The sequence below is a fragment of the Thamnophis elegans genome, chromosome 4 (assembly GCF_009769535.1).
Source record: "Thamnophis elegans isolate rThaEle1 chromosome 4, rThaEle1.pri, whole genome shotgun sequence".
NCBI lineage: Eukaryota > Metazoa > Chordata > Lepidosauria > Squamata > Colubridae > Thamnophis > Thamnophis elegans.
In genome coordinates this window covers 141821136-141845959 of record NC_045544.1, presented here as the reverse complement: position 1 = coordinate 141845959, position 24824 = coordinate 141821136, and the positions used below count along the sequence as shown (strand labels likewise).

General features: G+C 56.7%; 1 protein-coding gene across 2 annotated transcripts; it reads left to right on the top strand.

Moving 5' to 3' along the window:
• Positions 1-5375: 5375 nt before the first annotated feature.
• Positions 5376-23806, top strand: NEK8 (NIMA related kinase 8). Of its 2 annotated transcripts, none has more exons than XM_032216205.1 (15): positions 5376-5517; positions 7817-8022; positions 12804-13036; positions 13212-13343; positions 14383-14591; positions 15050-15120; positions 15280-15461; positions 15928-16078; positions 16699-16775; positions 18944-19061; positions 19206-19356; positions 19992-20173; positions 20814-20972; positions 21081-21243; positions 22469-23806. In XM_032216205.1, the coding sequence occupies exons 1-15, from the start codon at positions 5471-5473 to the stop codon at positions 22932-22934; spliced, it is 2547 nt and encodes an 848-aa protein (XP_032072096.1). In that variant the 5' UTR covers positions 5376-5470; the 3' UTR covers positions 22935-23806. The 2 variants fall into 2 exon arrangements, with proteins under 2 accessions (XP_032072096.1, XP_032072097.1); XM_032216206.1 differs by having other exon boundaries at positions 5378-5517; positions 21081-21239; positions 22469-22599.
• The last annotated feature ends 1018 nt before the right edge of the window (positions 23807-24824 follow it).

Genomic DNA, 24824 nt, shown 5'->3' with positions numbered 1-24824 from the left:
CGCCCCGCCCCGACCACGCCCCCCCCGGGGGGGTTCCCCAGCGGGGTGGGCGGGGCTCGTGCCAGCTGGCACGTGCCCGCGGGCAGCGCAGGTGCCCGGTTGCCGTTGCAAACCCTCGGGCCAAGCGCAGCGCAGGGCTTTTTCCCAAGGATCCTGGACGGCCGGATCCAGCGAGGGATGGTCGGAACTAAGGGGGGGGGGAATCTGCCTCGCTTTTACGACCACAATTGAGCCGAGGAACTTTAAAACGACATTTAAAATCCAACTTCCCTAAAATCCAAGTTTGTGCGAAGGGAGGAAATTGTTAATTGAGTTTGCCAAGTGAGACAGGAGTTGAGTTTCGCCTCGTTTCTTGCCAGGGTTGTTAAGGGAATCCCTGCAGTTGTTAAGTGAGTCGCACGGTTGTTAAGTGAATCCGGCTCCCCTCATTGACTTTGCTTGCCAGAAGGTCGCAAAAGGGGATCACGCCACCACATTCAACATTCATTCAACATTCAACATTCACCACCGTCATAAATACGAGTCAATTGCCAAGCCGGGCGAATTTTGATCACGTGACCATCAGGAAGCTTGACACAGTCGTAAGTGTGAAAAAAAATGGTCATCAGTCACTTTTGTTTCGCTCCATTTTACAACCTTTCCCGCTGCAGTTGTTAAGTGAATCACTGCATCGTTGAGTTAGTCACACCGTTGTTAAGTGAAAAGGTTTTGGGCTCAACTGTACTCGTAAGTCAACCTGTGTTTCCCACGGAGAATTCGGAGGTTTTGACCAAAATAAACTTAATAAATGCTTCTGTCTGTGCACCAAGGAAAGAAGATTCTTGATTTATTTGTTCAATTTGTTTGAGGCCTAACACATGCGGGAGGGGGGGGGCGCTACTCTAGGTGGCTTAAAACAATAAAAAGTAAGAAATGAAAAGAGGTATCTATATAAAAGATCCTTATATAAAAGATACCATGTCTATATTTTATCTAATCACCTTATCTTCTTTATCTTAGGATTTAAATCAGTGTTTCTCAACCTTGGCGACTTTAAGTCCTGTGGACTTCAACTCCCAGAATTCCCCCAGCCAGCTATGCTGGCTGGGGGATTCTGGGAGTTGAAGTCCACAGGACTTAAAGTCGCCAAGGTTGAGAAACACTGATTTAAATTGTTTAATTAGTATCCCAGTTTGATTTATGTTGATTGCTTATTTCGTATCCGTGGCTCTATCACTCAGGGTTGTATCTAATTTTTATGATGACTAAGACATCTGTCACTATTGTGTTTTTTTCTGGAAAAGTTCTTTATTTTTTGTTCTCTCTATACAATTATAGGTCTGCATTCACAAAGTTATTATTCTTTTTCACATTCTCCATTCTTATGTATTTCTCATTCCATTTACAGGGTTATAATCTGCCATTTGGGTTGCTTTGTTTACCATCCCTTCTGCCTATTTTGACACTCCCTTCTTCTCCCTTTCTCTTCTCCCTCCCTCCCTTCTCTACTTACTTCCTTCCTCCTCTCCTTTCCCTTCCTTCTTCCCTTACCTCTCCCCCACTCCTCTCCTCCTCTTCCCCCTTCCACCTGTTTTGACACCATCTTCTTTTTCCTTTCTCTTCTCCCTCCTTCCTCTACTTCCTTCCTTCCTCCTCTCTTTTCCCTTCCTTCTTCCCTTACCTCTCCCCCACTCCTTTCTTCCCCTTCCTCTCTCCTTCTCCCTTCCTCCTTCCCTTACCCTCTCCTCCACTCCTCTCCTCCTCTTCCCCTTCCTCTCTCCTTCTCCCTTCCTTCTCCTCTCCCCCACTCCTTTCTTCCTCTTCCCCCTTCCGCCTGTTTTGACACCCCCTTCTTCTCCCTTTCTCTTCTCCCTCCTTCCCTTCTCTACTTTCTTCCTTCCTCTCTCCTTTCCCTTCCTCCTTCCCTTACCTCTCCCCTACTCCTCTCTTCCTCTTCCACTTCCTGCCCTCTCTCCTTCTCTCCTTCTGCCTTCCATCTTCCTCTCCTCTCCTTTCTTTGTTGTAGGTGTCTCTTCCAGCTCTTTCAACTATTGTTGTATACACACTGAGAGCTTCTGCACCGGAGACTAATTTCCTGTGTGTCTAATCACACTTGGCCAATAAAGGATTCTATTAATTAGTGCTTGCCAGGAGTCCTGACCCAAACTCACACATTGTGAGTTCCCCCATGATAATTTGGGGCAGGGGGGGGGGGATGCTGGAAGAAGGTTTGCTGGTTTCTTCAAAGGGAATTTAGACCTGCTGGCAGTTGCATCGGGAGAAGGGCAGGCCGGGGAAGGCTGCAGGGTGTCAATTAAAACCCAACTTCCTGGCCTTTCTGCCCACCCGGGCTCTCTCCGGCTCCTCCTGCCACCAGCTGCGGGCATGGGAAGGTGCCACGTCAAGAAACCTTTTCTTCCTTTCTGAGTTTTTTTATTTTATTTAAAGCACTCTCCCTTCTCTCGTTCTGCTCTTCTCCGCCCAGAACATTTAATTTATTTCTTTCGGTTTTTTTAGAGCCACCCACCTCAGGCAGGCAATTCTGGGCGATTTCTAAAACATTTTGAGATGGAGGCTCAAGCTTAAGACCAGCAGTCGCCAACTGGTTGCCAACTGGTTTTGGGGTCGTACAGAAAAATTATTTGCATTTTTTATATTGCACTAAATACTATTTACTTTAAAAAAAAATTCATATCAGTGGTCTGCGGGATTTAAAATTATGAATTTAGTGCTCCCTGAGGTCCGAAAGGTTGGTGACCCCTGGCTTAGGAGACCCTTATCAAGGGGGCAGGAGGACCCTCCCCTGCTCTTTTCCTCCCCCCTCCCCCCCCCGCAGGGAGGCTCAGCTGGTCCAGGGAAAGCCACATGGAGCCTCAAAACCTGTGCAACTTCTGTCTGGATGTGGAAGTTCATTTTGTTTGCAGAATACAGAGTGAAGGAAGAGAACTTGGAGGTCATCCAGACCAACCCCCCTGCTGAATTTGGGAACTTTTAGCACTTGTGGACTTCGACTCCCAGAATTCCCCAGCCAGTGATGATGGAGTGTATGTCCAGATGAGGCCCTGGGGAGCAGAGGAAGGGCCACATGTGGAGATAGGACCCAGGTGTGGATGGGATGGAGAGGAGAGGGAGGAATATGAATGCTGATGAAACTTTTTCTCTTGTCTTCATTTCTTTGCCTTGGCAATTAAGAGCTTTGCTCCTTTCCTGTCTCCCTCACTGAAGAAGGGGGGGGGGGAGTGGGGAGGGGTTGCTTCCTCAGATGAAAGTTTTAAACTGCTTTTACTGTTCTCTGCGGAAGGAGTGGGGGGTCGTGGGGGAGCTGCCTGGGGAAAAAAACTGTTCTTTTATTCTGCTCTGCAATAGTAAGAGTCGGGGCTGCACATTAACAGCGAGACAGAAGTTAGCCCCTTAAAACCACTAGCCAGGATGTTAGGAACAAGAATAGCTCACTTACAAGAAAAACCCCCAAACCCCCATAGGCTGGCACACTTTGCAAGGTACCCGTCACATGGGCTGAAAAACAGGCGACCTGACATTTAGATATTTAATGTCATAAGGGTTGTGGGGGACTGAAATCCAAATAATATTATCTGTTATGCATGCATTATTAGGGGAAGGGCAAAGGGCTGAATGAGACCATCCCCGGACTATAAAAACTGCTGTAAGATCCTAATCTTGGCTTTTCAAATGGGGGTCCTTCTATCTTGGTGCCAAAATAAAAGTATAATTCTGTGTCACACCTTGTGACTTATCGGCTTCGACACCAAGCAAGACCCCAGTTTTGGGGGCAACCCCAGCATGGAGTTTCTTTGCCCCAAGGGTAGATACCCCACTGTTCTGTCCCCCCTTCTCCGCTCGTTAACAGACGACAGGCAGACAAACTTAAAAGCAATAGCAATAGCAATAGCAGTTAGATTTATACACCGCTTCATAGGGCTTTCAGCCCTCTCTAAGCGGTTTACAGAGTCAGCATATTGCCCCCAACGACAATCCAGGTCCTCATTTTACCCACCTCGGAAGGATGGAAGGCTGAGTCAACCTTGAGCCGGTGAGATTTGAACAGCCGAACTGCAGAACTGCAGTCAGCTGAAGTAGCCTGCAGTGCTGCATTTAACCACTGACCTTGGCTCATTAAAGGATAAAGGAACTCACTTTATCAGTTCTCGGCTCAGACTGGCTGCGAGCCCAAAAATAAACATAAATAAAGTCTCTGACGAGATAACAGAATACCAGACAAAGATCTCTTACAAAGCAATGCACTTCTCCAAGTGCCTCCTTGAATCAGGGTTACAGAAAGCAAATCACTTATCCAAGTGCTCTCAAATAAACCACGACCGATGATCAATGAATGTTGAATGAACGAAGGAACGTTGACTCCTACAACCAGGACGTGGCACCATCCGTCCTTTTATCACCAGAAGACCCTCTAACGATCCCCAGCTGCATTGTTAAACTTGCACCCCGAAAAGTCTCACAGGGGACGTCTGCTGAGTCACAACACCCCACCATTGAAGGGGAGGGGGCAAGAATGATTGGGGGGTGAATGGGAGGGAGGATGAAAGGTATTTAAAACTGATAGGGGAGCCAGACACCCCCCCCCCCACAAAAAACCCTGCAACCTCATCACCAATGGAAAAGAACTCCAGAGACCATCTTCCACCTCCCCAGCTTGGAAATGCCCAGACCAGCCTGAAGCCCCAGGCACCCCACAAACATTTGGGCCTGCTGGCCGGGGATGATAGGAACTGAAGTTCTGAGCCGTGGGAGATCTTAACTATTTTTTTGCACCCACCCTGCAGGAGGAACGGAGGTTGGCGGGGGTACAAGCAAGGTTGGATCTCAGACCCCATCATCCCCTGCCAAATGGTTTCTCTGTGTTACTTTTTGAGGGGAATGGGAAGTGCAATGCATCCCGATGTGGGGAAGGGTCGGACAGCGGAGTGTTGTTATTGTAGTCCTCCCTTCAGGCAGGTTGTGGGTGCTCCCGACCCCTGGAGGTTTTTAAAAAGAGACTGGACAGCCACTGGAGCAGAATGGTGTAGAGCCTACACTGTTGAGTAAGGGTCTCCAAGCTTGGGAATTTTAGCATTGGTGGACTTCAACATCCAGAATTCCCCAGCCGGCTGTGCCGGCTGGGGAATTCTGGGAGTTGAAGTCCACCAATGCTAAAATTCCTAAGTTGGATACTCCTGGCATAGGGCCGGCTGGGGAATTCTGGGAGTTGAAGTCCACCAGTCTTAAAAAGTTCCTAAATTGGCCACTCCTGGCATAGGGCCTCCTGCTTGAGCACGGGGTTGGACTAGATGACCCCCGGAGGGCCCTCCCCGCTCTGTTGTTTTGCTGTTCCGCGTTCTCTGTCCTGGCCTTGCGGAGCGAGAACGGCGCGGCTTGACCCCCGGCGGCCCCCGTAGGCCTGCCGCGCCCGGCCGAGTCGCCATGGCAACGCGAGGCCCGCCGGCCGCGGCCTACTCCACCTCGGCGGCCCCCGATGGAGAAATACGAGCGGATCCGGGTGGTCGGGCGGGGGGCGTTCGGGTGAGGACGGCTGGCGGCGGCCGCCGTGGGGAGGGGGCGTGTTGGGGCGGGGCCACCCCCCTTGAACCGGCCAATGGGAGCCACCCCGGTTCTTAATGATGATTTGGGGCTGGGGGTGGGGGGGCGTTGACGTCAAAGTGGATGTGTGGGACTACCACGCCCATCGTCCACAGCCGGCAAGCCAAAGGGCTTTAGTCCACAGCTTCTCCGCCCTCCTCCCCGCGCGCCCTTCCAAGGGGAGGGTCTTCTTCTCCCAAGATGGGCTTTGTAGTCCCCCCCCTGCTCCCAAATGGCGACCCCAGCAGAAGCAACCCCCCCATTTGCACCCTCTGTACCCACGGGGAAACTGAGGCACAGACAGGGCACCTTCCCCCCCCCCAGGAGGGTCCCATTCCAAGCTGACCCCCCCCTCATGGGGAAGAAGCCCCCCCCCTTGAGCCCCATCTCCCCCCTTGATGCTCCAGCTGCCCTGCCAAAGGGGGCTCAGAGAGAGGAAGGGGGGGGCAGCTGGACTCCCTGCAAGGGGGAAGCCCCCCCCTCCATTGCCCCCTCCCCACCTCTTGACCTACGCAGCTGCCCAGCCAAGGGGGGGCTCAGAGGGTGGGAGAATCCCCTCATGCCCATGACCTCCTTGACGCCCCCCCCCGGCTGCCCTGCAAAAGGGCGCTCAGGGTGGGATGGGGCTTAGCCCCCCCCATGTAGCCCACCATCTGTGCCCCCATCTCCCGCCCTTGACGCCCCCCCCCCCCGGCTGCCCTGCAAAAGGGCGCTCAGGGTGGGATGGGGCTTAGCCCCCCCATGTAGCCCACCCTCTGTGCCCCCATCTCCCGCCCGTGACGCCCCCCCCCCCCGGCTGCCCTGCAAAAGGGCGCTCAGGGTGGGATGGGGCTTAGCCCCCCCCATGTAGCCCACCATCTGTGCCCCCATCTCCCGCCCTTGACGCCCCCCCCCCCGGCTGCCCTGCAAAAGGGCGCTCAGGGTGGGATGGGGCTTAGCCCCCCCCATGTAGCCCACCCTCTGTGCCCCCATCTCCCGCCCTTGACGCCCCCCCCCCCGGCTGCCCTGCAAAAGGGCGCTCAGGGTGGGATGGGGCTTAGCCCCCCCCATGTAGCCCACCATCTGTGCCCCCATCTCCCGCCCTTGACGCCCCCCCCCCCCGGCTGCCCTGCAAAAGGGCGCTCAGGGTGGGATGGGGCTTAGCCCCCCCCATGTAGCCCACCCTCTGTGCCCCCATCTCCCGCCCTTGACGCCCCCCCCCCCGGCTGCCCTGCAAAAGGGCGCTCAGGGTGGGATGGGGCTTAGCCCCCCCCATGTAGCCCACCCTCTGTGCCCCCATCTCCCGCCCTTGACGCCCCCCCCCCCCGGCTGCCCTGCAAAAGGGCGCTCAGGGTGGGATGGGGCTTAGCCCCCCCCATGTAGCCCACCATCTGTGCCCCCATCTCCCGCCCTTGACGCCCCCCCCCCCCCCGGCTGCCCTGCAAAAGGGCGCTCAGGGTGGGATGGGGCTTAGCCCCCCCCATGTAGCCCACCCTCTGTGCCCCCATCTCCCGCCCTTGACGCCCCCCCCCCGGCTGCCCTGCAAAAGGGCGCTCAGGGTGGGATGGGGCTTAGCCCCCCCCATGTAGCCCACCATCTGTGCCCCCATCTCCCGCCCTTGACGCCCCCCCCCCCCGGCTGCCCTGCAAAAGGGCGCTCAGGGTGGGATGGGGCTTAGCCCCCCCCATGTAGCCCACCCTCTGTGCCCCCATCTCCCGCCCTTGACGCCCCCCCCCCGGCTGCCCTGCAAAAGGGCGCTCAGGGTGGGATGGGGCTTAGCCCCCCCCATGTAGCCCACCCTCTGTGCCCCCATCTCCCGCCCTTGACGCCCCCCCCCCCCGGCTGCCCTGCAAAAGGGCGCTCAGGGTGGGATGGGGCTTAGCCCCCCCCATGTAGCCCACCCTCTGTGCCCCCATCTCCCGCCCTTGACGCCCCCCCGGCTGCCCTGCAAAAGGGCGCTCAGGGTGGGATGGGGCTTAGCCCCCCCCATGTAGCCCACCCTCTGTGCCCCCATCTCCCGCCCTTGACGCCCCCCCCCCCGGCTGCCCTGCAAAAGGGGGCTCAGGGTGGGATGGGGCTTAGCCCCCCCCCATGTAGCCCACCCTCTGTGCCCCCATCTCCCACCCTTGACGCCCCCCCCCCGGCTGCCCTGCAAAAGGGGGCTCAGGGTGGGATGGGGCTTAGCCCCCCCATGTAGCCCACCCTCTGTGCCCCCATCTCCCGCCCTTGACGCCCCCCCCCCCCTTTCCCGGCTGCCCTGCAGGATCGTCCACCTGTGCCTGCGCCGGTTGGACCAGAAGCTGGTCATCCTGAAGCAGATCCCGGTGGAGCAGATGACCAAGGACGAGCGCCTGGCGGCCCAGAACGAGTGCCAGGTGCTGAAGCTGCTCCACCACCCGCACATCATCGAGTACTACGAGAACTTCCTGGAGGACAAGGCCCTGATGATCGCCATGGAGTACGCGCCGGGTAAGGGGCGCCTGCGGGGCACCGGCCGGGCGCCTCCTGGCTTTCGAAGGGTAGCCGAGCTCTGCCCCTCAGCGGGTAAAATGGGAAGGTGCCAACGGGCAGCACTGGGCACACCTCCTGGCCTCGAAATGGAAGGCTGGCTTTGCCCACTAACGGATCGAACCCTGGGTCTAATGGGCAGGTGCCAGGGTCTATCCCAGAAGGTCCCTGGCCTCAGAGGAACCTTGCCCACCAAAGGGTTGAACCCTGAGTCCGATAGGCAGATGCCCAGGTGCCCCCTAGCCTTGAAAGGGAAGGGGACCCTTGCCCGCCAATCGGTTGAGCCCTGGGTCTATGGGCAGGTGCCAACGAAACGTGGGTCAAACGGGCAGGTGCCAATGGGCTCTCCTGGCTTCCTCAAAAGGGGAAGCTTTGCCCACCAAAGGGGTGGCATCCCTTCCTCAGAAGAAGAAGGCACAGAGAAACATTTCACACTTACTCAAGAGTTTGGGACCTGATCAGCTCAACCCTGGGCAGAGCCAGATCGTTTTGGGATGGGAGACCAAGAGGAATTCCTGGGAGTTGAAGTCCAAGGTTGGAACCTTAACTCCTACGAGGTCAGATCAAGGGGCACGCCCCTAGCCCCTTCCCCTGGATTTCCCCTGAACCCCACAACTTCAGAGTCCTTTTAAGAAGATGGCCTTTAAGTTTCAAGTTTAATTTTATTTATAAGCCTCCCAATCCCGGAGGATTCCGGGCGTTTTACAGAGAAGGGAAAGAAAATAAAAATAAGATAGAAAAGTTAAAAAACAACACAGATACATTCATTTCAGTCGGGGCTGGACCTCAACGATGAAGTCAACAGCCCCAGGGGCCTGCCGGAATAGCCAAGTCTTGACAGCTTTTCTGAAGGCCGTGAGAGTGGGCGAGGTCCGGATCTCTGGGGGTAGCTCGTTCCAAATTTCGTTCTAGGAGGTGCAATGACACTAAACTAAAAACTAAAACTAGAGACTGCGCAGCCACTTGTCTGAAATAGTGCAGGTCCTCCTGCTTGAGTAGGGGGTTGGACTGGAGGACCTCCAAGGTCCCTTCCAGATCTATTCTGATTGACTGATTGATAGATTGATGAGGACCTGGACTGTGGGGGCAAGTTGCTGACTCAATTTGCTAAAAAAAAATTGTAAACCGCTTAGGTATATAAGTATATAAGCGGTATATAAGTCTAATTAATAAATAAATAGATTGTTTGGTTGATTGAATGTTGCCGTCTGATGGGAGCTAGAGAATTCTTCCCTGGCAGCAGTAGCCCCATGAAAGCCCCCATCCCCCTGAAATTCGACAGGCCTCCATCCTCCCTCCTCACCCCCTCCCCATAGGGCTTGGAAGCCCCCTCCCCAAGCGCTGGGATCAGATTGGATAAACTGAACAGGAGACGTCTGGCTATTTGCCAGGTTTTTGTTAAATGTTTATAATGCTCTTTGTTTCAGGCTTTTATTACGTTTTTTATGGGTTTTTACTTTGCATCGGGAGACGCCCGGAGCTGGATTATAAACCGGGTGGCTGTATAAATGTTTTGCATGAATAATACATTAAATAAATGAAACAAGGTCAAAAGTACTTTGCGGAAGGCAGTGGCAGACCTGCTCCGGAGCAGAGAAAAACCGTCCTCCGAATTCATCCCTGGGAGTTTTGCTCCCCTCTGTCTGAATTTTATTGGCGTGGAAGGGAGGGAACAACGAACAAGACAACGAACTGGTTATTTCAAGCAGGTTTCTAAATATCCCGCATTTCCTACTGCTGATTCACAGAGCCCCATTGAGGTTCAGTGGCCTGGATTCATGGGCCAGGATTATTGCCTTGACCACAAGCATGAGGAAACTACACAAGGCAGTCCTTGACTTACAACCACAAGGATTTCTGTCGACAAGCCAGGCCGGTTCTTAACTGAGTGTTGCCTGATTTTATGAGGGTTCTTCCCCCCCCCCCCCCATAACGTTCCCGTGGTTCGCCCATGAGGCCAATGTTGAGAAAAGACAGGACACGATCTTTCTCGGGATGGAGCGACCCAGATTGGGGTCTGGGAGCCCCTTTTATTGAGATAGGACAAAGGCAGGAGGAGCAATCAGCATGTGGTTAAAGATAGCCTGTAAAACAGTAAAAGCAGTTTAAAACTTTCGTCTGAGGCAGCAACCCCTCCCCACTCGCCCCCCCTTCTTCAGTGAGGGAGACAGGAAAGGAGCAAATCTCTTAATTGCCAAGGCAAAGAAATGAAGACAAGGGAAAAAGTTTCATCGGCATTCATATTCCTCCCTCTCCTCTCCATCCCATCCACACCTGGGTCCTATCTCCACATCTGGCCCTTCCTCTGCTCCCCATCTGGACATGCACTCCATCATCACTAGCTGGGGAATTCTGGGAGTCGAAGTCCACAAGTGCTAAAAGTTCCCAAATTCAGCAGGGGGTTGGTCTGGATGACCTCCAAGGTCTCTTCCTTCACTCTGTATTCTGCAAACAAAATGAACTTCCACATCCAGACAGATGTTGCACATTCGCTGGCTGGGGAATTCTGGGAATTGAAGTCCGGACATCTTCAAGTGGCCAAGGTTGAAAAACACTGTCCTAACCACTGCTGGGGAATTCTGGGAATTGAAGTCCGGACATCTTCAAGTTGACAAGGTTGAGAAACACTGGTGTAGGGTCTTTCCTGCTTGGGCAGGGGGTTGGACTAGATGACCTACAAGGTCCCTTCCAACTCTCTTTCCTTGCTAAGTGGAAGTTGAACTCGGGCCTGGCCTACAAAGCATTCTTGAAATGCTCTCCCAGCGGATCTTTTCTGAGGATTGGCTCAGGACTTCTGGGAGTTGAAACCCAGCAGCCGTAAACTCCACCGTAGTTGACTCCCCCCCCCTTCGAGGGCCTTGGACACACCTGCGGAGAAGGGCGATAGTTGTGTAAAATCCATACTACCCTTGGGTTGGGGTCTGTAGTCTCCAGATGCTACCTGCAGGGGAAGGGTCTGCCCCTCCTGTTTGCTAGCTCCCCCGGGAGTCTCTCGGTGGTACAGAAAGTGCTCGGCTTACGACCGCAACTGAGCTCAAAGCTTACGTTGCTAAGTGAGACAGTTGTGTGAACAACGTTGTCCTATTTTTAGTGATCTTCTTTGTCACGGTTATCAAGGGAATCCTTTCCGTTGTGACGTCAGTCATTAAACGAATCTGGCTTCCCCCATCAAACTTTGGCTTGTCCGAAGGTGGCAAAAGGGGATCACGGGACCCTGGGGCACTGCGACCGTCATAAAGACAAGTCAGCTGCCAGGCATCTGGATTTTGATGACGTGAGCACGCGGTCGTAAGTGTGAAAAACAGTCCTCCACCACTTTTCTCAGTGCCGTTATAACTTCGGACAGTCACTAAACAAGCTGTCGTTAAGTCGAGGACTGCCTGTGGAGCCTGACTCAGCAGACGGTTCCTTTCCCCATTCCCAGCCTCAGTGGAAGACCCCTGCCTTCCCCCTCCCTCTCTCCCAGAGGACCCTCCCCCAGGATTTCCAGGGGAAGGGGGGGGTTTCCAGCCACCTGCGTGTTGCACCAACCTGGGATACTTGCACAGTCGTGTGATGGGGAAAGAGAGGGGGAGGACTTCAGGGAGCAGCCTCTGCCCTCCCCCCCCCATCCATGCAGCAAGGGAGACCCTGCCCCACCTTACTCCCTCCTCCTCTCCAGCCCCAGGCTCCAAAGGGTGTGTGTGTGTGTGTGTGTGTGTGTGTGTGTGTAAACTGCTAATACCTAGCTTGCTTGCGTGTGTGTGTGGGGGGGGGGGGGCTGCTGGGCCCAGGGAAGCCCTCCTACCCTTCTTCCAGAACCAAGTGTGTCTTTGTGTGTGAGTGTACGTGTGGTGTGTCTCAGATTTCCGAAGGGGGGAGGGAGGCACTCCCTACAAGAGAGAGCCCCATGGGGGGGGGGAGGGGGGGGGCTTGCCAACAAAGACTTGTTTGTGTGCCTGCTGCTTCCACGCAGCCCCCTGGCAGAGCTGCCAAACAGGTTGGGCCGGTTCTGCCCTTTTAGAAGTGGGGGGCGCAAGCTTCCTTGCTTCTTCTTTCTGGATCCCTTAACCCTTGGTGGGTCTTCTCCCTTTGGCCAGGGGGATCCCGGCTTTGTCTGCCTGTGTGTGTGTGTGTGTGTGTGTGTGTGTGTGTGAGAGAGAGAGAGAGAGAGAGAGAGAGAGAGATTCTCAGGCCCTGGTGTGTGGGGGGACGGGGCTCCTCCCCAGGCCCTCCTCTTGGCCCAGGGGCCTGGAATTCGAAGGGTTTGGTTCTGGATGGGATCCCTGCCTTGCTCTCCGCTATCGGCCAAAGGGTTCTGACTGGAGAAGCCTGGAATGTGCACCCCTTCCCATCTCCACACCCCCCCCCACTCCCACCCCCTCCTTCTCCCCAAAGGGGGAACTGGCTGTAGGTCCCGGAATGCAGAATAACAGAACTGGGAGGGAGGTTGGAGGTCTTCTAGTCCAGCCCCCTGCGGGAGAGACTATACGCCTAGACCAGGAGTGTCCAAACTTGAGAACTTTCACGCTTAGGGACTTCAACTCCCAGAATTCCCCATATAACTTAAGACTTCTGGACTTCAACTCCCAGAATTCTCCATATAACTTAAGATTTGTGGACTTCAACTCCCAGAATTCCCCAGGCAGCAGAATCCCAGGAGTTGGAGTCCAGAAGGGCCAAGAGACTGAGGGGTTTGCAGTGGGGCCCGAACCCTCCAGGGGGGCCTAAGGCTGCCTCCCTCTTCTTCCCCTCCTGCCCAGGTGGGACCCTGGCCGAGTTCATCCGTAAGCGGGGCAACTCCCTCCTGGACGAGGAGACCATCCTGCACTTCTTCGCCCAGATCCTGCTGGCCCTCCACCAGGTCCACGCCAAGCAGATCCTCCACCGAGACCTCAAGACGCAGAACATCCTCCTGGACAAGCACCACACCACCCTCAAGATCGGGGACTTCGGCATCTCCAAGATCCTCAGCAGCAAGAGCAAGGCCTACACCGTCAGTGGGGAGGGGGGGAGGGAGGGAGGGGGGGGTCTCACTTTTTCTCACTTAGCCACGGAAATTTGGGGCTCAGTGGTGGTCGTAAGTGGAGGACTCCCTGTCTTTGGCTGAGCCGGGGCAGGGTGGGGTTCTGGGGGTCTGGATTTGCTGACGGACGTTCCTCTTTCCTCAGGTGGTGGGCACCCCGTGCTACATCTCCCCGGAGCTGTGCGAAGGGAAGCCCTACAACCAGAAGAGCGACATCTGGGCCCTGGGCTGCGTCCTCTATGAACTGGCCAGCCTGAAGAGGGCCTTCGAGGCAGCCGTGAGCCCCGGGACCCTGGGGGGGGGGTGGCTGGGGGGCTGGGAGAACCGCTGAGCACCCGGCACCCACGGCGCCTGGACAGGCTGCCCGCTTCCATTGGGGGAAGCTCAGTCTGTAGTCAGAGGCTCTGTGGCCACCGTGGCTTGAAGGGGTGGAGGGTCTCTTGTCCGGAGCAGAGGACCCCGTCTTATAGAGAGGGGCTTCCTGGGGGGGGGGGGGGGGGGCGCTGCACAGTGGTCAAATCCCGGAAGCCCCCGAATGCCACTCTCAGAGCAGGGGTGAAGGCATCAGGCTAGGAACTGAGAGACAGGGAGTTCTAGTTCAGCCTTAGCCAGGAAAGCCAGCCGGGTGACTCTGGGCCAATCGCTAGGAGGCTGGGAGTTTTAGTTCCATTCTAAGCATCAAAACTGGCCGGGGGACTCTGGGCCAATCGCTAGGAGGCTGGGAGTTTTAGTTCCATTCTAAGCATCAAAACTGGCCGGGGGACTCTGGGCCAATCGCTAGGAGGCTGGGAGCTCTAGTTCAGTCTTAGCCAGGAAAGCCGGCCGGGTGACTTTGCGCCAATCGCTAGGAGGCTGGGAGTTCTAGTTCCATTCTAAGCATCAAAACTGGCCGGGTAACTCTGGGCCAATCGCTAGGAGGCTGGGAGTTCTAGTCTTGCCTTAGCCATGAAAGCCAGCTGGGTGACTCTGGGCCAATCGCTAGGAGGCTGGGAGTTCTAGTTCCATTCTAAGCATCAAAACTCGCTGGGTGACTCTGGGCCAATCGCTAGGAGGCTGGGAGTTCTAGTTCTGCCTTAGCCAGGAAAGCCAGCTGGGTGACTTTGGGCCAATCGCCAGGAGGCTGGGAGTTCTAGTCTTGCCTTAGCCAGGAAAGCCGGCCGGGTGACTCTGGGCCAGACACTCTTTCTCATCCCCCTCGCAGGGTTGTTGTTGTGCCCCCGTCCTCCTGGGGCATTATTTTTTTGGGTGGGAGAGGGGCTGCTGCCCCTCCGATTCCCTGATGCCCCCCTCCTCCTCCTCCCCCCCTCCCCCCGCAGAACCTGCCTGCTTTGGTCCTGAAGATCATGAGTGGCACCTTTGCGCCCATCTCGGACCGCTACAGCCCGGAGCTGCGCCAGTTGATCCTCGGCCTGCTCAACCTGGATCCCTCCAAGCGGCCGCAGCTGGAGGAGATCATGGCGGAGGCCCTGCTCGTCCGGCCCCTCCTCAACCTCTACACGGACGTGGGCAGCGTCCGGATGAGGAGGCAAGTGGGGGGGTGGGTGGGAGGCCCTCCTGCTTCTGCCCCCACTCGACAGATGCACAGAGTCCTTGACTTATGACCGTTCGAAGTCACCGAGGCATTGAAAAAAGGCATGTAGGACCCCTTTTCCACTCTTACGACCGTCGCAGCATCCCAGCACTCGCTTGACCAAAACGTTGGGACAACTGACTCATATTTATGACGGTCCCGGGGTGTGTGTGTGTCACGTGGTCCCCTTTAGCGACCTCCCGGCTAGCCGAGTCCACGGGGGCAGCCGGACTCCCTTCGTAAGCATATCACCCAACGTAATCGCCGCAGGGATTCACTTAACAACGGTGGCAAGAAAGGCCATAAAAGGGGGCAAGGGCTGATTGAACGGTCTTGCTTAGCCCCCCGGGGAACCCTTGGGCTCAGCTGCGGGCGTAAGTCGAGTTCTACCTCTGCCCTCCTCCTCTTGGCAGACCGGAGAAGTCGTGGACGGCGGTGGCCCAGAGCAGAGCTGGGGGTGCGAATGTCGCGGCCAGAGTGAGGGGTAAGAGCGTGGTGGGGGTGGGCCTCCCTCTCTACCCTCAAAGGGCCGCCTGGGATTTTGCAGTCCCAAGGTAGGGGCAGACTTGGGGGGGGGGCTGGAGAGAGCGGTGACGCCCCCAGCCCCCCACCCATCTCACTGACCTCCCTCTCTGGGGCGCAGGGTGTCGCTCTGGGCCCCCCCGGCCTGGCCTCCCCCCAGCCTTGTCCTCCATCTACACCTGGGGCTCCGGCATCCCCAGGCCCCTCCGGCTGCCCATGCTGAACACGGAGGTGGTGCAGGTGTCCACGGGCCGCACGCAGAGGGCCGGCGTGACCAAATCTGGCAGGCTGGTCATGTGGGAGGTGAGAGACCCCTCGCTTCTGCATACCCCCCCCCCTCTTCTCTGGGGTAGGGAGAGCCAGGGAGTCAGTGGGCAGCTCCACGTGGCCCTGGGAGGAAAGCTTGAGGGGGGCACCAGGAGGGAGAGAAGGGGCATCTCAAAGGGGAAAGGGATTCCCCCCTCCCTCCCTGCCAGGTAGGACAGAATTCCTTCAGTGACCACAATCAGTTGGGTGGAGGAGAGAAGGAGTGTCTGGGAAGAGGAATGGGGGAGGGGGCAGCCAGACTCTTGGGGGAGGGGAGGACTGGGGGGTCCTGGGTGCTCTCTGAGCTGGGGGGTTTCCTTGCAGACATTTCATGGCCCAACTAGGGAACATCATCAGTGCCGGAAGGGAGGGCTGGGGAGAGGAGGAGGAGGATTTTGGACCTGGCCCCTCTGTGCCTGACCTGGTCTCCCTGTGGCTGCTGCTTCCCCCCCCCCCTGCACAGCCACCCCCCTTTGGCACGGCCGGGGGCCCCTCCCTCCCAGGGGCCACGGAGCAGCTCCAGCCCCAGTTCGTCTGCCGCTTCCTGGAGGGCCAGTCGGGGGTGACCATCAAGCAGGTGGCCTGCGGGGATCTCTTCACCGTCTGCCTGACAGGTAGGGCCGGGCGGCCTGGGGGAGGGCCTGCACAGCAGGTGGGATGCGGGGGTCTCCTCCCCTGGACACCCGCAAGGCTCCCAAAGGGCCGGAGGGGACATCGACCCCATTTTCCCTCCGCTTGGGGCCTCCTCCTCCGCACGGGGCCCCTTTAAGGCCCCCCCAGCTCTGCTGGCTGGGGAATCCTGGGAGTTGAAGTCCACAGGTCTTAAAAGGGCTGCAGCATTCGAATCCTGCCCACCTGATTGTCTCCTTTCCCTTTGGATAAACCCAACGCTTGACTTGAGCCTTGGCCCTTTGCCTCCCCGCCACCCCCTGCCTGCCTCTCCTGGCCCCCATCCTCTCTGTCCCGGGGGAGAGGGGGGCTTTTCCTGGCCTTTGGGGTCCAGCAGACCTCAGGCTCCCCCCCCTTTCCCCGAGCGTCCAGGGTGGAGTTGCTGGCCATTGAATGGAGCCGAGTGCTTACTGGCCGGACGCCCTTCCTGCCGCCAGTGCGGAGTTGGATCCTTGTTGATCCCTGCTGCCCTCGGCTGACTCAGAGTTGGGGCGCTATGTCAGTGGACCCCAGCAATATGCCAAATATCCTGCCCCTCCCTTTCCTCCCCCCCCCTGCCCCCCAGACAGAGGGATCGTCCTGACCTTCGGCAGTGGCAGCAGTGGCTGCTTAGGACACGGAGGCTTCGCGGACGTCACCCAGGTAGGCTGTGCCCCGGGCTCAGGCCTCTGCAAGGTCCCCCCCAAGGAAGGCGGGATGGGCTCAGGGCTGATGGGGGAGCCTCATACCCTCATTTTATCCCCCCTCCCTCTAAAAGGAGGAAAGGGGCCCAAGGGGGCTGCCCCACAAGACCCTCCAACCCTTCTGCTCCTCTTCCCTGTCTTAGGACTCTGCCTTCCTTGCGTCTCACTATGGCTGAATGTACACTGAGAGCCTCTCCCCCCCCCCCCCCCCCCGGAAAGAGATTCTCTGCAGATCTCATCACTCTTGGCCAATAAAGAGGTCCTTCCTCTTCCATTCTCCTATTCCCTTCCGCTCCATTGCTTCAAATTCTGCTCTGTTCCCTTCCATTCTCTATTCTGTTCTATTCTCTATTCTATTCTCTTCTTTATTCTATTCTCTATTCTATTCTTTATTCTGTTCTCTATTCTATTCTCTATTCTATTCTCTATTCTATTCTATTCTTTATTCTATTCTTTATTCTCTTCCCTTCTCTATTCCATTCCATTGTTTCAAATTCTGCTCTGTTCCCTTCCATTCCCTATTCTATTCTATTCTATTCTCTATTCTATTCTATTCTTTATTCTATTCTCTATTCTATTCTTTATTCTATTCTTTATTCTATTCTTTATTCTATTCTCTATTCTATTCTATTCTCTTCCCTTCTCTATTCCATTCCATTGTTTCAAATTCTGCTCTGTTCCCTTCCATTCCCTATTCTATTCTATTCTCTATTCTATTCTATTCTTTATTCTATTCTCTATTCTTTATTCTATTCTTTATTCTATTCTCTATTCTATTCTCTTCCCTTCTCTATTCCATTCCATTGTTTCAAATTCTGTTCTGTTCCCTTCCCTATTCTATTCTATTCTATTCTATTCTCTATTCTATTCTATTCTTTATTCTATTCTCTATTCTATTCTTTATTCTATTCTCTATTCTATTCTTTATTCTGTTCTCTATTTTATTCTCTATTCTATTCTCTATTGTATTCTCTATTCTATTCTCTATTCTATTCTATTCTTTATTCTATTCTCTTCCCTTCTCTATTCCATTCCATTGTTTCAAATTCTGTTCTGTTCTGTTGAGGCTGCAAAAGGTTTAAAACGGGGGTCCCCAACCCCCCTGGCCATGGCCCACGACCGGGCCCTGAGCTGTTCGAAACCCGGGCCGCACGAGCATTCCCCCCCTTGCGCAGGCAGCTGGCGAGCACATGTACCGTTTGCGTGACTGCGCATGCTTGCCCACCCTCACGTGAAACTATTCCATCCCCCAGCCCCCTTTTTGCGGGTCCACAACGCCCGGAAGAGTTGGGAATTCTGGTTTAAAAGGAAAAGACCCTCTCAAATCAGCTGCATGGAGACGTCAGGAGGACAGAGCAGGAAGGGACCCTGGAGGTCTTCTAGTCCAACCCCTTGCTCAAGCAGGAGACCTTTTGAGATGTGAGGACTTCCAGAATTCAAAATCTGGAATTATCACCGGGTGGGAGAGGGGGGGTTCAAGAAGAGACCGGACAGCCATTTGTCTGGATTGGACTAGAGTAAAAATGTCCAATTTTGGGAACTTTTAAGACTTAACGGACTTCAACTCCCAGGATTCTGCTGGCTGGGGAATTCCAGAAGTTGAAGTCTACACATCTGAAAAGGTCGAAGGTTGGACACCCCTGGCCTGGGGTCTCCTGCTCGAGCAGAGGGTGGGACTAGAACAGTGTTTCTCAACCTTGACAACTTGAAGATGTCCGGACTTCAACTCCCAGAATTCCCCAGCCAGCGAATGCTGCCTGGGGAATTCTGGGAATTGAAGTCCGGACATCTTCAAGTTGCCAAGGTTGAGAAACACTGTCCTAACCACTGCTGGGGAATTCTGGGAGTTGAAGTCCGGACATCTTCAAGTTGCCAAGGTTGAGAAACACTGGACTAGAAGACCTCCGAGGTCCCTTCTGGCTCTTTTTTCCCCTGATTCTTCCCGGGACGGAGGCTGAGCCGTCTCCATGCAGTGCCGGCCTCCTCCCTTCTTCTCCTGCCTGGAGACCACCACCCTCGCCTGCACTTCCCAGGGGTGCAAATGGACTGAGAATTGAAGCGGAGGGGGGGCAAGGGGGGGGATGGACAAGTGACGGTCTCTGCTCTTATGACCGTCTCTCTTTGCAGCCCAAGATCGTGGAGGCCCTGCTGGGCTACGAGATCGCGCAGGCCGCCTGTGGCGCCTCCCACGTCTTGGCCCTCTCCAGCGAAGGGGAGGTCTTTGCCTGGGGCCGGGGGGACAATGGTGAGGAGCCCCCCCCCCCCCCCCCTCCCCCAAGGGTTGGCCTGCTGCTGCTGCCGGCCTCCCCTTCCTTCCCCAGGGACCCTCGTGGGGAGCTGTCCAGAGCTCCCCTCCCCTCTAGCAGCCCCCCTTTCCTCCACCTCCTAGGGCGCCTGGGGCTGGGGAACCAGGAGCCCCACAGCTCCCCACAGCTGGTGCCCCTTCCCGCCGGCTACGAAGCCCAGAAGGTCCTGTGCGGCATCGATGCCTCCATGATCCTCACCTCCGGCCACCAGATTCTGGCCTGTGGAAGCAACAGGTGAGGCTCCCAGCGATGCCCTGGCAGGAGGCGCTGGGGGTGTGTGTGTCACCCTAGGACCCTGAGGGCAAACCTATGCGCCACAGGGGGACATCGGAACCACAGCTGCCACAACCCGAGCCGTCCTCTCCGGCTGATTTTCAGCCTTCCGGTGGGGGCTGGAGGAGGCTGTTCTCGCCCCCCCCCCCCAGGAATCAGGGAAGCCTCCAATGTTCCTTTCCTTGGGCCCATTTTGCACCCTTCCCAGGCTCCTGGGGTGGGGGACTGGCCTCCTCCTGCCCCCCCCCCCCAGGAAATACCATGCTCAGCTCGGAGGTGAGTAGTGTGGCGTGCATGGGGGGGGGGGAGAACATGGTGTGTGTGTGTTTGTGCATGCGCATGGAGGGTGGGCTCCATTTGTATATGGACATGTGCCCTTGCTTTTTTGGCACTCAGCAACCAAAAGCTTAGCCCCCCCCCCCCCCAGGACTCAGGTTATGCCCCCCCACCCAAGAGGCTAGAACCTCCCCTCCCACATCTGGGTTGGGGGAGCAGAGGCTGAACTGGCAGCTGAGGGCCAGGCGGGCCGGGGCAGAGGGCTGAAGGCGAGAGGGGGCAGCCGGACACTGACTCTCTCCCCCCCCCCCCACAACCAGGTACAACAAGCTTTGCCAGGACAGGACGGTGTCCCCGGGGGAGCCCCTCCCGGTGGCGGCTGTGGCTGCTGCTGACCAGGTGGAGGAAGTGCTGACCTTCAACCCCGCCAGCTCTGCCCCCCTGAGCCAAGAGGCCATTGTGGAGGCCGACATCGGAACTGCCCACTCGGCAGCCGTCACGGGTGAGAGGCCCAGCAGAGCCCTGAGGGGACCCTCCACACGCAACGACTCGCTTAGGGACCGTTCCGAGTTCCATCGGCACTGTGACTGAGGAGCGTTTTTCACACTTAACGACGGTTGCAGCCCCCCCGTGGCCACGTGGTTTCTATTCGGAGGCTTGGCAGCTGACTCGTATATACGACGGTCGCGATGTCCCGCAGTCACATGATCCCCTTTTGCGACCTTCGGACCAGCAAAAGTCCATGGGGAGGTGGGATTCACTTAGCAACCGAGTTCCTCATTTAACAACTGCAGGGATTCACTTAAGAACAAGAAAGGTCACTAAATGGGGCAAAACAAACTGGCAGACCTTTCATGGCCCAACTGGGGAGCATCACCAGTGCTGGAGGGGAGGGGGGTTTGTGGAGGGGAGGAGGAGGAGGAGGAGGAGGAAGGCTGTGGGGTCCTTGGGGCTCTCGGAGGTCGGATCTTTCCTTGCAGGTGACGTCCTCAGTGCCCCTCTCTCCCCTCGGCCTCCTCCGCCATAACTTCCGAAAGAAGCCCAGGATGCTGGTCTTAGTAGTCCAGCACCTTCCTATGAGGCTGAGCCCCCGGAAGCCCCCACGGAAGGAGGCCCCACTCTGTCCCCTTCTCCACCCACAGCCTCCGGCCAGTGCTACACCATCGGCAGCAACCAGCACGGCCAGCTGGGCCCCCTCCCCTGCCGGGCCAGCCGGGCCCCCTACCTGGTGGAGGGGCTGCAGGCCACCCGCGTCACCCTGGTGGGCTGCGGGGACGCCTTCACCGTGGCCGTGGGAGCAGGTGAGCTCTGAGACCCCCCCTCCCATCCCTTCCAGCCTCCGGGCACCACTTGGCGGCTTTGGGGGGGGGGCAGCCGGCTCACCCTGCCCACCGTGCCCCCCTCCCCAGATGGCGAGGTCTACACCTGGGGGAAGAGCGCCAGGGGCCGCCTGGGCAGGAAGGAGGAGGAGCCGAGGAGCCCCCATCCCGTGCAGCTGGAAGAGGGCCCCCCCAGCCTGGTCGTCTCGGTCTCCTGTTGCCATGGCACTACCCTGCTGACGGCCAAGCGTGAGTAAGCTGGCAGCGGGAGCAGCTGCGGGGGGGGGGGGGGGAGAGAGCCTGGGCATCAGCTGCCAGCTGGCAGGCAGTGTGGGAAGCAGCGGGGCCCCTCCCCCCTCCACACGGCCCTCCCCCCCCTTGCCCTGGGCAGCTGCCAAGGGGTTCGGCCCACAGGGGGGGGGGCAGGATCCCTCAGCCTCAAAGCTCCCCAAAGCCCCCCCCAGCAGAGGAAGGGGGCAGGGGTCTTCACACACACACACTCCTCCGTGGGTCAAGCGCAGTGCCGGCACGAGGGACCTCAGGGTTGGATTTGGGGGTCCCCGGGGCTCTCTGGGGTGGGTGGGTTTCTTGCAGGCGTCTCATGACCCAGCTAAGGAACATCGTCAGTGCTGGGAGGGAGGGGAGTTTGGGGGGGGGGAGGAGGAGGAAGAAAAGGATTATGGGGTCCTTGGTGCTCTCTGGGTCTGATGGGTTTCCTTCCAGACGTCTCATGGCCCAACTAGGGAACATCATCAGTGCTAAGGCTTGTGAAGAGTGTCTTTGGGGAAGGGTCCCTCGGGGTCTTCTTCCTGCCTTTGTCTGCCTCCAGCCTTGGGGGGTGGGGCTGCTGCTCTCTCAGAGCGACTGAGCTGCCCGAGGGATTCTGGGAGTTGGAGCCCCCCACTCTTCAAAGGGAGACCCTCCTCTTGCCTAGCCGGCCCCCTTGGAGGCTTCTGTGGCTGCTGGAGCTCCCCCCACAGAGCCTCAAGGCCCCCCCCCCCGGGGGAGGGCAGCCCTACAGCGCTTGGGCTGGCTGGGAGAGGGGGAGCCCAGAATACCCCCCCCCCCCCGTTGCAAAGCACATCTGCCCCCCCCCCCCCGAGAGGCCTGGGACGTTTTCTGAGCCCCTCTCCTGGGGCAGGAAATCCGGAAGTGGCTCCTTGGCTCAACGTGGCCCCAGGGGAGGGGGGGAGGGAGGAAGGAGGGGGGAGTCAGGCAGCCTGCCTGCCAAAACCTGGGGGGAGAGGAATGGGGGGGCTGTGGGGGATGAATGGGAGGCTCTGGAGATGAAAGGGAAGGGACGGAGTTTGTGGGTTCAGCCGCAGACAAAGCTCCTCTGTGATCCCAGACCCTCCAGGGGGGGGGCTCCTCCTCCTCCTCCCTCTTTATGCTGTGGGGAGGGGGGTGAACCTCCCCCCCCCCTTTTCTTGCAGGCTGGGGGGACGTTTCCTTTTCCCTGTGTCTGTTTCCTATTTCAGCCGCGGCGGAAGACCCCGTCCCCCAGTGAATGGAGAGGAGCAGGCAGGGGGAAGGACCACCCGCCCCCCGCGCAGGGACCTCTGGCCCCCTCCCCACCTCACCTGGGAGGCTGAAGCTGACCCACGGATCAGGAGGGAGCCCAGCCTTCTCTCTCTGGCTGCCTGGGGGGGAGAAGGGCCACTTGGCCTGCCAGGGCAGAGGGCAGCATCTCCTGCAGCTGGCAGGGCTCTTCCCGGGGGGGGGGGGGACATGGGGGGGGGCAGGCTCTCCTTGGCTCTTCTTCCTGCACTGACTCAGAACCTCCATGGGGGGAGCGCCCCCCCCCCCAGCAGGACCAGGAGTGACTCACCCCACTGCCACCTTTCGGGATCTGTCCCAGGGGCCTGTCGGATGTCAGGATTTACATCCGCTCCAGGTCCTGAGACCCCAATTAGCCAGGAAGTATTCTGGAGCCGTTACAGGTAGTCCTCGACTTATGACCCCAACGGAGCCCCCTACTTCCATTGGTAACCAAGACAGACGTTAAGCGGATTTTGCCCCTTTCTCACTGCAGATGTTAAGTGAGTCACACGGTTATTAAGTGAATCTGCTTCTCCCCGTTGGTCAGAAGGTCACCAAAGCGGATCACCTGATACCATCGCGCTCTCCCCCCGCCCCCCCCGGGACACTGCGTCCGTCATAAATACGAGTCAGTTGCCAAGCCCTCTAAATTTGGGTCACATAACCATGGGGGATGCCACAACGGCCGTAAGTGTGAAAAATGGCCATGTGCCTTTCTTCAGTGCCGTCGAACGGTCACTCAGTGAAGCGTTGGAAGTCAAGGGCTACCTGTAGTTTTGGGGCCCAGCCCAGTGGCCCCTCCCAGACTGAGCAAGACCCCAATATTCTCATTCTGCTGACTCCCCCCTCCCTCAACAACAGCACCTCTAGCCCGGGAGGGGGGTGGGGTGGGGGGGCTGTCTCTACAGAAGCCCCCCCCCATGTTCAGCCAGGGGAGGGAGGGGGGGGTCCCTTCTTCCTGCCTCTGAGTAGGAACCTCTGAGCTTCTGCAGCCCTTGTTACTCCTCCTCCGACCGCAGCAGCCGGGTGTGGCTTTCACAATGCACAATCTGCCTCCACAAACCCACAAACTGCACTGCCGCCCCCCACCCCGGACACTCTTTCGTGGGGGCCCTGAAGACGGAGTTTGGCCAGTGGCCCCGAGGGGCCCCGAGTGAGGACGGCTCCCTCCAAGGGTTTTCCTTTTTCTCCACCCTGTTTTTATGGCTTTTAATCCGCTGCGAGCGACTCGGCGGCTGTATAAAATTTCCTAAATAAAATAAAAGACACAAAATAGATTTGTAATTGCTGAGTGTGGAATGCAATTTGAATTTAATAACATTTATATGCCGCCTGATCCCGTAGGACTCCGGGTGGCTTACAATACAGAAATGAAATCAAAAATAAAATACAGGAAAAGAAAAGATAAGATTTAAAAAACAACAACACACCATACGCTCCGTTCTAGATGTACAAACCACAATTGAGCCCAGAACGAGAGTTGCTAAGCGAGACAGTTCTTAAGTGAGTTTTCTTCCTATTTTGCAACTTTTCTTCCCGCGTTTGTTAGGAGGAGCCCTGCAGTTGTTCAGTTAGTGACGCGGTTGTTAAGTGAACCCGGCTTCCCCATTGACTTCGCTTGTCAGGAGGTCGCAAAAAGGGAACGCTCGATCCCCCCCCCTGCCCCAGGATGCTGCCACCCTCATCAAAAGGAACAAAAGTTGCCAAGGGTCCAAATTTTAATCACGTAACCACGAAGCTGCAACAGGTCGTTAAGTGTGAAAAACAGTCATAAGTCGCTTTTTGGAGCGCCGTGGCAACTTTGAAGAGTCACTAAAGAAACAGCCGTAAACCAAGGACTGCCTTTATGGAATTCCCGTCCTTGGTTCCATGTTCAAGAACAGCCCTATTAGTAGTAGTAATACCACTCTATAAAGTACCGCTTTACAAACAATTAACCAGTGGAACAGCTTGCCACCAGAATGTGTGAGTGCTTCATCACTGGAAGTCTTTAAGAAGATGTTGGACAACCTTTTGTCTGAAGTGGTGGAGGGTTTCCTGCCTGAACCCACAGTGGGTTGGACTAGAAGACCTCCAAAGTCCCTTCCAACTTTTACTCTATATCAGTGTTTCTTAACCTTGGCAACTTTAAGTCCTGTGGACTTCAACTCCCAGAATCCCCCAGCCAGCGAGAGCTGGCTGGGGGATTCTGGGAGTTGAAGTCCACAGGACTTAAAGTCGCCAAGGTTGAGAAACACTGATATATATTTTAAAAAGATGTGGAGACTTTGGAAAAAGTGCAGAGAAGAGCAACTT